Below are 11,273 nucleotides of genomic sequence, written 5' to 3' on the forward strand. Positions count from 1 at the left end.
CATTCACTGATGTAAGCAAATACAGCAAATTACACCTAGCAATATTGAAACCCATAAAAATGATAGTGCAGAAGGAGTTTGTTCTGTCACAGCACCTGTGCTGGTGCTCATTCTTACAACTCTAACCTCATGTCCTTGCGCTGTCCATGTATTCTTTGAAAATACAACCAAAGCATTGTTGAAGATGAAAAATTAAAGAAAGTGGTATGCATAGTTTGTCTTTTCAGTGCTGTTTGTAAAGAAGTTGAAAAAAGCAATTGAAACAAGGTATTCTGTTTGTTTAGCCTGCTGCCTGATTATCCAGTGCTCAAACAGATGGGGAGAAGGGATCCTGATACAATGCCACAGCCTCAAGATAATACAGCACCCCCTCTTTGTATGAACCAGGTATGTTTCAGATTTTTCTTGCAGATAAACCTCGTCTGAATCATTTGTTCTAAGAATGAATAGAATGGCCCATTCCTACACTGTAACATTCAGCCACCAAGTCTGCACCAGTGTTTCTTTCCATATGAGACACCTAGCCTAATCCCATGTCAGTTTGACTCAGTGGGAGCACTCACTTCTCAGTCTGAAGGTTTTGAGTTCAAGCCTCACAACCAAAGTTGACCACATTATCAAGACTAATGCTTCAGTGCAGCACTGAGGCATTACCAGATGTGCTGTCTTTTCGATGAGACATTAAAACCAAGCTCCTGTCTGCTGTTCAGATGGAGGTAAAAGATCCAGTGGCAGTATTTTAAAAATGGGGTGGTGGGGGGAAGGGGTTCTGCTGGTGTCCTGCCCAATATTTATCTCTCAATCTACACCAGATTAACTGGTCACTTTGTGATGTTGCAGTGCATATATTAGTTGCCTACATAAGAACAGTGACTGCATACATTTCATTGGCTGTGAAACACTTTGAGACATCCTATTGATGTGGAAGACACTAAAAATGCAAGTTCATTCATTCACACTTTCTCACTAACATAAATATTACAGAATGTAACAGTGAGCACATCAAGTCCTATTATCTCACGACTGCTAGATCTGTTTAAAAAATATTCTACAGAAGTATAGCACAAGGGACCCAAGTTTCCACAAGAAAAAAACGGTGCCTAAAAAAATCCTCGGTATTCTCCACCTACTTACAGGTCCTCTGGCCCTCGGCGCAGCCAGCACGAGCTGTGGGGGGGCGGAGCCAGATCCCTGCGCTGAAAACAGTGCCGGGACCTGTGCACATGCGCGCTACAGTCAGCAAGCAAGTGCAGTAGCTCCAGGCGCCGAACTGTGTGGGAGGGGCCCGAAGCACTCAGCCCCTAGCCCTGGCCCAATGGCCTCACTGGGGCTGCGTGAATAAGGCTCCTCCCACGGCCAGCTCCTGCTCCCCGCCCCCGACCAGACCCGACACCCGTTCCCCCCCTCGACCAGACCCGATCCGACACCCGCTCCCCCCCCGCTGACCAGACCCAACCCGACACCCGCTCCCCCCGCCAACCCGACCTGACCCGACACCCGCTGCCCCCCCCCGCCGACCAGACCCGATCCGACACCTGCTCCCCCCCGACCCGACCCGAGACCCGCTCTTTCCCCCCCCGACCCGACACCCGCTCCCTCTTCTCCCCCCCCCCCCCCCCCCCGACTGACCCGACCCGACCCGCGCTCCTGTTCCCCAACCCAACCCGCCCCCCCTCTCTCTCTCTCTTCTCCCCCCCCCCCCCCGCTCTCTCTCACGCTCTCTCTCTCTCTCTCTCTCTCTCTCTCTCTCCCTCCCTCTCTCCCTCCCTCCCCCGCTCTCTCTCTCTCTCTCTCTCTCTCTCTCTCTCTCTCTCTCTCCCTCCCTCCCCCGCTCTCTCTCGCGCTCTCTCACTCTCTCTCTCTCTCTCTCTCTCCCCTCCCTCTCTCTCTCCCCTCCCTCTCTCTCTCTCCCCTCCCTCCCTCCCTCCCTCTCTCTCTCTCTCTCTCTCTCTCTCTCTCCCCCTCCCGCCTCCCGCTCAGCGACACGAACGGCTTTCTTTTCCCCCCTCCCGCTCAGCGGCACGAACGGCTGCAGAATTCTCCCTGGCTGAAGCACTTTCACACAGGTAGGAAGATGGTTTATTTAATCTTTTCTTGGCTTATAAATGTTTATTCAGGTTGGATTTATTTGTAGAAGTATAAATAAGGATTTATTGTCGAATTTAATGAGTTCCCTTCTCCCCCCCCCCCCCCCCCCCACCTCGTTCTGGACGCCTAATTTGTAACCTGTGCCTGATTTTTTAATGTGTAGAACAGGTTTTTTCAGTTCTATAAAAATCTTCACTGGCTCCATTCTACTTTAGTTTGGAGTACATTTTCACTGTGGAAACTTTCAAATCAGGCGTCAGTGGCCGGACACGTCCCCTTTTGAAGAAAAAATTCTGTTCTAAACTAGAACTGTTCTACCTGACTAGAACTGCAGAAAAAAAAATGTGGAGAATTGGGATTTCTAAAATAGTCCGTTCTCCACCAGTTGCTCCTTAAAAAAAAAATCAGGCGCGAATCATGTGGAAACTTGGGCCCAAGGTGTTGGAGCACCAATATATGAGCCAACATATTCTGTACCTGAGCTCTCCCAGCTCACTAAGATCTTGATCTGGTCCCTGTTGCTGCAGGGAAACCTAGGATGGGGCAGAATAAAAAGGGGAGAGTGTACACTAACCCTCAGTCATTGTGCTGATCAATTAGCAGCAGTGGCACAGGTGGGGCAAATGGCCTCCACACAGTCACACATACCATCGTGCAACAAAAACCGGAGTCATAATCTCATGGAGCGTATTTAACTTTTTTTAATCATTTTCAAGATAGTTAACAGTTGCCCGAACAACCTGCTTTGAATTTTAATGCCAATTATAATAAGGTTGAAAGAGGGGGGTGGGGTTGGGGAATATGGAACCCATGGAATACTACTTGTGTCATGTTGTAACCAATGTCCCCTTCAATTTTTTTTTGTGGGGGGGGGTGCATGGCCCCTTTAATGGACTGTGTGGCCCATTCAAGTTTCCACGCGTGAGCAGCTTTTCCTATTGTAAAGCAGCCTGCACGGGACCTCCAGCTTAACGCGAACATTGGTTGCAACAAATCTTTTACAGTAACCAGAATTAGGGAAGTTAAACAGTCCCTTTATTTTCTCCACCTCCCTCGCCATTCTTACCCGTGTATTTTATGCAGCGAGTGGTTAGGATCTGGAATGCACTGCCTGAAAGGGTGGTGGAGGCAGATTCAATCATGTCTTTCAAAAAGGAATTGGATAAGGAAGAAAAATGCAGGGCTACAATGAAAGGGGAGTGGGACTAGCTGAAGTGCCCTTGTAGAGAGCTGGCACGGGCTCGATGGGCCGAATGGCCTCCTCCTGTGCTGTAACCATTCTATGATTAGGAGGCACACAAAAGCAGATTGGGGTGACTCCAGTTAATTTCTCATCTATTTGTGCAGATATGTCTGGTCTCTGGTGTTGCACTATGGCAGTCCAGATTAAACACAGCGAGTGGAGGGAGATGGTAGACACAATGCCATGTCACATAAGCTGGGGTCACTGGGGAGATAATGCCATGTCACTGAGCTGTTTAAATTTTAGACCTGTACCAACATGGTTGCTGCCTCAAAAATTTACGCTGATGAAGGGTGATACTTGGTGGCTCAGAATCAGCAACTGTTTACTCTCCATCTACTCCAAGCATTTTGTATGATCTGTCACATAATGTTCGGTGACATGCCATTATTTTTAATCTGTCATTAGTTTTGTTTGCAGTGCTTTTGGAATCTTGAGTCCACTCACCAACTTCATATACAACAGATACATATTTCAGCCAAACTTTCTACCCAGGTAGTTTAATAAAATATGTAATATAAAATAAAGTAATCATCTGGGTAAAGCAATTTTGGCACTGAAATGTTTTAAGTATTCTTTTACTATAGGGTGTCTTTCATGTGATAAACTATTTTTCAGTGATTTTTGTCTGTATTGTTTACAAAATATTTTATATCCACTAAATACATTTGATGTGAATTTTTTTCTCTTTTTTTTCTTCCTCTTTCCCACAGCCGTGAACAAACATCTTGGCATGGCAACTGGATGTGGCTCAGGAAGCTCATTTTAAAGCACTGAAAATACTGCAGTAGTATTACAGCTGATTAACTGTGAATTGTAGCCAAGGACCATTTCTGTAGTGGGAGCTTAAACTCAGGTTTACATAGTGTGAATAGAGAATTTTCAATAATAAGAATTTGAAATAAAGTTAACAGTTTGTTACACATTTATTTTGACCTGAAAATGTTTTGTAAACTGCCTTAAAGAGACTATGTAAATTGTATATAGAGGTTGCATCACCTTGCTTGCAAACTTATGAAAATCATAAGTGAAAAATAACCACAACTCTTAATTTATTAATTGTATACGCTGTTCATTCCGACTATTAAAGGTGTGGTTGCCACTGGAAAGCAAAATGATGATAAAGGTGTGTTTAAACGCACTGTGTCGTTGGCAAACAGCTGCTAAACTGTGACATATTCGATTTTTTTTTTCTTTGTGTTTACTTTAGTATATGGATTCAGGAAAGGTTTACAATTAGTGTTGTATTCACTGTACTTTATTACCTTGTCTGCTGTGAAGCTGCATTTGGAATGCTTTTTGCAGGAAAGACCTTTTGAAAAGGTGGCCTTTCGTTCTCAATTTGCCTAGCTAGGACTATTAATGGATTGTAGAGGTATATGAATTCTATTTTGTTATTTATGTATTAAATGTTTAAAAAAAATGATCTGAGGAGTACACACAGCTAATGTCAAAAACAGATGTTTTGTAAACTTTAGTGTAGAGTACTGCTGTCTGTCTCTGTACCAGCTGCACTGTGTTTAAATGGCTCTTCTCAGGAATAAATAAAACTATTTGTGTATTCCACCTGTTATACAACATGGATTTTAAGCACACATCCTTCACTGTAAAGAACTGAGGTATGATGGGATTTATTTCTAAGAGGGAAATATTGTTCATTCCACTTTGTGGACATAAGAACTAGGAGCAGGAGTAGGCCATAAGGTCCCTCGAGCCTGCTCTGCCATTCAATAAGATCAGGGCTGATCTCCAACCTCGACTCTACTTTCCTGCCCTATCCCTTGATTCCGCTTGAGCCCACAAATCTATCTATCTCTCAGCCTTGAATATACTCCACGACTGAGCATCCACAGCCCTTTGCATTGAAAGATGTGCAGTTTATAATAAGACAACGAGCGGAGGGTTCTGTGGAGCTGCAGGGCCTGGGACACCACAGGCTACTTATCAGAAAACTGCAGGTGCTCTGCCCGTGATTTTCTGTTCAATGCATGGAAATTCACGAAATAAAGCACCAGTGGTTTCCGGTAAGCATCCTCACTGCATTTGAGGTCCCACCCAAGGCAGAAAACTCTGTCCATATCATTATTGGTCTGTTGCAGCTGTTTTGTTGCGGCTGTTTTGCAGCCTCTGCGTACTTTGGAAAAGAGCACACCTACATCCATGCAGTCTAGTAAATCACATGAGCCTGTTTTACAGGCATCCCAACCCAACCCACCTCATTCCTGGTCGGTACAGTTATTCCATGGATGCCATGAGACTGCGTGGATGGTTCTTCCTCCATGTGAAATTTCACACCTGTGGTATATTACAAAGGTACATGTGAAACAAATGCAGCTCAATAAAGGTGGAACTTTGTGCTGCAGTAAAAGCTGTTGAATGAAAGGTTGGAGTGAAAAGGCTTTGAAGAATGCTGTGTTCATCAGTAGGTTGTGGTGTGAGGAAGATGTAGTCATTGGGTTTGATTTTACCCTACACCTTAACCTCAGGGAATACAAGCTTAATTTATGTAATTTCTCCTCATAATCTAACCCTTTGAACCCTGATCCATTCTGATGAATCTGTGCTGCGGTCCTTGCAAGGGCAATAGATCCTTTCTAAGGTGCAGTGCCGAGAACTGCACTCCGTACTCCAGATGTGGTCTTTGCTGGGCTTTGCATAGCTGTAGCATAAACCTTCCTTTATATTCTAGCCTCTAGTTATAAAGGATAAAATTGCATTGGCATTTTAGATTTTTTTTTGTACCTGCCTACCAATGTTACCTCTAATTGTCTTTGTAAAATACCACACATGCGGGGCTTTTGCATTGAAAAGCCGACAAGCTAGCTTTGCAGGATCCCTGCGAGCGCGCAGCTTAAAGGGAAAGTTGATTACTACATTTGTGATGTGTCCATGGACTATAGCGAAAACTAATAGTGTATTAGAAGATCTAGCTAGAACGATACAGTACATGAAATGAAGAGCACCAAAGTGTCCTTGTACAAGATCTTTATTGGGACCCCATCTAGAATACTATGTCTAGTTCTTGTTCTCTTGCATGGGAGATGTAGAGGCCCGAGAAACGGTTCAGAGGAGGGCCACAGATTAATGCCTAGTTTAAAAACCCTTGGTTATCATGATAGGCTCGGGGAGTTGAGTTTCTTGATTCTAGAAAAGCATAGACTTTGGGAAGCCTTGTTTGAAGTATTTAAAATTATGAAGGAACTAGAATGCAGACACATTACTTGAATTAAATAAGTTGGGGAGAATTTGGGGACATATGTACAAGCCACGTAAATGTATAACTCGTTTAGATGTCGGGAGCTTTTTCCAGAGGATTATTGACCTTTGGAATAGGTTGCCAACTTGTGCAGTGGGTGCAGAATTGCCGCAATCGTTCAAAAGGGAGCTGGTCAAGTTCCTGGAGGTGTTTAAGATCGCGGCACACAGAGGTTAAATGGGATGTTGAATAATGTACAGCGCGTGGCCATTGTGTCCTGGAAATTGTTTTTAGATTCCCTTCAGAGGTTCGAGAAGGAATTTTGTGGAATTCCTTTTCCCTGAATTTTCCATGGGCTTTTTTTTTAATACAAAAATATTTTGAGTAAGAAAACAAATGCTTCAAGGCTTTCTTTACTGATGTTTTTAACTGAACTATTTAAACATGGTGCCATCATCACAAACAGAAAGTTAGTTGTGTCTCCTCTGACTTAGCATCCTTTCTTGCCATAACACAACCTCTTGTTATGTTTGTGCAAAGCAGCACTGGAGATAGAAATAACTGGTTACATTGAAACATCACCCAGCTGTAAGGCAACCAACGTTTTGTATTTACTGTTAATTTTCTAAACAAACTCCTTTGTGCCTATTCCAAAGGTCAATAATCCTCTGGAAAAAGCTCCCAACATCTAAACGAGTTATACATTTACGTGGCTTATACATATGTCCCCAAATTCTCCCCAACTTATTTAATAAAGTGGAAAGCCTTGTTGGCAGGAAGTAGTCATGGCCTTCAGCTGAGCCCTTTCCTGTTGGTTAATTGGAGAAATGTGTTTCAATATTTACATTTGCCAGTGTTCACAGACATTTAACACCAGTAATCATTCTCCCCACTGGTGTTGAAAACAGATGCAGATACCGGGTTATGGATTGCATAGAATTGACAGCACAAAAACAGGCCGTTCAGTCCAACTGGTCTATGCCGGTGTTTATGTTCCGCGCAAGCCTCCTGCCACTCTACGTTATCCAACCCTTTTGGCATATTCTATTTCTTTCTCCCGCATGTATTTAATCTAGCCCCTTAAATGCATCTGTGCTAATTGCCTCAAATACACTGTGGCAGCAAGTTCTACATTCTAACCACTCTCTGGATAAAGATGTTTCTCCTGAATTCTTGTATTTATGACCCTTGGTTTTGGACTACCCCCACAAGTGGAAACATCATTGGGAGTAGAATGAGGGACAAAATTCCACATCGGTGAGAGCACAAAATGGGTGGTAGCAGATTATACACCCATTGTGGAAAGGAAATTTGCTGGGGTGTATAATGAGCTACTGCCCGTTCTGTGCCCCACTGAAGTTTAACTTAACCTCCATAGATTGCTTGTTTTCTTAAATAAGATTGCCCAATTGATGGGAGAGAAAATGCCTCGTTTAGAAGAAGCCATTAGTTTCTGGGAGGAACTTTTTAATTAAAAAAAAATAGATTCATAATGTTAAAAGATGGTTTGAATTTGGCCTTAACATGTTCCAAAATAAATTACAGAAAATCTGGAGTGATTTCGTCAGTAAACATGGTGCAACAGTAGTGCTAGACCTGTGGTTACATAGTTAATTGGTGTGAGTGGTGGGCATGTACCACCTGGTATAAACAGGGCAGTAAACTTACCATCACCTGTCGACAGATGTTCTTTATGTATTATTACACCAAGCGAGTGTGTATATTGGCACCATTATCGGCCATTGAGTTGGAGGCAGGGTAGGACTCTCAGCAAAGTCAATTTAACAGCAAAGTCTCTGCTGAGTAAACAGTTAGTTTAAATAGTGCATTACAACGAACAGTCTACAGGGTCTATTTAAAAGAGTCGACAAACTACAGCAAACCGAACTTATGACCGAAACTCCAGCAACGTCTCCCAATAAAAGCAGGATGATTTTGCCAGCGAAGTGCAGTGAGTGGAAGATAGTTACAAATTATAGATACATAGAAATAGATACATAGAAAATAGGTGCAGGAGTAGGCCATTCGGCCCTTCGAGCCTGCACCGCCATTCAATGAGTTCATGGCTGAACATGCAACTTCAGTACCCCATTCCTGCTTTCTCGCCATACCCCTTAATCCCCCTAGTAGTAAGGACTACATCTAACTCCTTTTTGAATATATTTAGTGAATTGGCCTCAACAACTTTCTGTGGTAGAGAATTCCACAGGTTCACCACTCTCTGGGTGAAGAAGTTTCTCCTCATCTCGGTCCTAAATGGCTTACCCCTTATCCTTAGACTGTGACCCCTGATTCTGGACTTCCCCAACATTGGGAACATTCTTCCTGCATCTAACCTATCTAAACCGGTCAGAATTTTAAACATTTCTATGAGGTCCCCTCTCATTCTTCTGAACTCCAGTGAATACAAGCCCAGTTGATCCAGTCTTTCTTCATATGTCAGTCCCGCCATCCCGGGAATCAGTCTGGTGAACCTTCGCTGCACTCCATCAATAGCAAGAACGTCCTTCCACAAGTTAGGAGACCAAAACTGTACACAATACTCCAGGTGTGGCCTCACCAAGGCCCTGTACAACTGTAGTAACATCTCCCTGCCCCTGTACTCAAATCCCCTCGCTATGAAGGCCAACATGCCATTTGCTTTCTTAACCGCCTGCTGTACCTGCATGCCAACCTTCAATGACTGATGTACAATGACACCCAGGTCTCGTTGCACCTCCCCTTTTCCTAATCTGTCACCATTCAGATAATAGTCTGTCTCTCTGTTTTTACCACCAAAGTGGATAACCTCACATTTATCCACATTATACTTCATCTGCCATGCATTTGCCCACTCACCTAACCTATCCAAGTCACTCTGCAGCCTCATAGCATTCTCCTCGCAACTCACACTGCCACACAACTTAGTGTCATCCGCAAATTTGGAGATACTACATTTAATGCCCTCGTCTAAATCATTAACGTACAATGTAAACAGCTGGGGTCCCAGCACAGAACCTTGCGGTACCCCACTAGTCACTGCCTGCCATTCTGAAAAGTACCCATTTACTCCTACTCTTCGCTTCCTGTCTGCCAAAAAAAGTGGAGGTTCTAACCCATGGATTTTACAACCACCATTTTCCCTGAATGGTCAGTCAAAAGACTTCTGACAATTAACTCAGAAAACAAAGGGGGAGAAATTCAATTTGCGCCAAAAACAAGTGGAGAATTGACATCGAGACCAATACCCACGCCCGATGGCATTGCCGAGAGGCACAAGCTAAACTAATGGAGATGCCTCATTTGATTATGGGGAGCCAATTGGAGGAGCTGGAAATCAAACGGCGGTGACGCCATTTAAACTCAGCCTTCTACCTTTAAAGGGGAGGTGTGCTTGGGCTCTTTTGAATCATAGCTGTCAGTTACTGGTGTAAATGGCAGCTAGGAGAAGGATGCGCAAGTTTCAACCACTGCTCTGGAGGTCCACATGGAGGAGGTAACCAAGAGGAGGAAGCTGCTCTTTCCAACAGATGAGAGAATTGCCAAGGGAATTAGCCCAGCAGAAGTGGTCAGAGATGGTAAAGCGGGTTAATGTGAGGGGCACTGCACCCAAGTCCTGACTGCAACTCAACAAGAAATTTAATGATCTGAGCAGAGCTGCTAAGGTAAGACTAGTACTCACATTTCACTACTCTTTGCATAGGCCTGCACAACCTATAGCCACAACACTCGCAAGCCTTCATTCCCACACTTCCTATTACTTTCTATCACAGCTGCACACTTCACTGAATCTCCTTCTGCTCCTACTTATACAATCTGCACCTGTCCTCACAATTACTTCCCTCACTTGCCCCCAAGTGTGCCATCTTTGTATTATGCACACAATACCAGGGAGAAGACAAGGACAGGAGAAACACATGAATAATGACGGACAGGAAATAAAAACATTGGTCCAATAAGCCTGTCCCACATATCTGCAATGCCTTGTGCATCCCAATATATACACTCCCCATCCGGGAGGTCCACCCGTACAAATCATACAAGTCCTGTGTCCATTGGAAGAAGCTTCACTGGAACCAGTGGGCAGTGGTCATTGCAATTGGCGAGGCTGGAGAAAATGCTCCAGTGTATTTGGAAATCTTACCATCCTTTTCTCTTCTCACTGAACCCTCTCCCTCACATACTCTAGATGACAATGTGCTGCTGCTTTGAGCTGTCATTCATCTGTCTCTCCTTGGCACCACTGCTAACACTTGTCCCTCTCTTTCCACATCCATGATAATTATGTGTAAAATCAATCCCAGTCCAGGCGTGACTGACTAGGGAATTAGCCAATCATCTCTATTCTGGTGGGGACTAATGGTGTCACTATATACAGCCATTGTGATATGTGACAATTAGAATGGCTTCAGCAAAGAGGCTTTTGGGGTGCAACTTACAAAATTTTCATCACAAAAGTGTGCTAGATTTCATGCGACTGAAAAAGTGAGAATGGATCCCACTGTGTGTGTGTGTGGGGCACCGGGGGGCGGAGAGGGGAAGGCAATCAAGCCTTGGGAAAGATCCGCGTCCAAAACTGCACCATGAATTGTCTTCTGGGAAATGTCTCAAAATCTGTCACATACAGTGAATTGCTTTGAAATGCAGTGACTGTTGTTATGGAAACAAACAACAATCATTTTGTTCGGTGAGGTCCCACAGGTATAAAAGCATAGAAAATAGGTGCAGGAGTAGGCCATTTGGCACTTCAGTGCCCCATTCCTGCTT

General features: G+C 44.0%; 1 protein-coding gene across 2 annotated transcripts in view; it reads left to right on the plus strand.

Moving 5' to 3' along the window:
• The window catches only part of LOC139280069 (chromatin remodeling regulator CECR2-like), a 93,114-nt gene extending 88,217 nt beyond the window's left edge, over positions 1-4,897 (plus strand). For both annotated transcript variants that reach the window (XM_070899555.1, XM_070899556.1), the window contains exons 18-19: positions 285-387; positions 4,045-4,897. In XM_070899555.1, coding sequence (XP_070755656.1) covers positions 285-387; positions 4,045-4,050 — 109 coding nt within the window. In that variant the 3' untranslated portion in view covers positions 4,051-4,897. The remainder of the gene's footprint in view (positions 1-284; positions 388-4,044) is intronic.
• Positions 4,898-11,273: the final 6,376 nt, after the last annotated feature.

The sequence above is a fragment of the Pristiophorus japonicus genome, chromosome 14, assembly GCF_044704955.1.
Source record: "Pristiophorus japonicus isolate sPriJap1 chromosome 14, sPriJap1.hap1, whole genome shotgun sequence".
Lineage (NCBI taxonomy): Eukaryota > Metazoa > Chordata > Chondrichthyes > Pristiophoridae > Pristiophorus > Pristiophorus japonicus.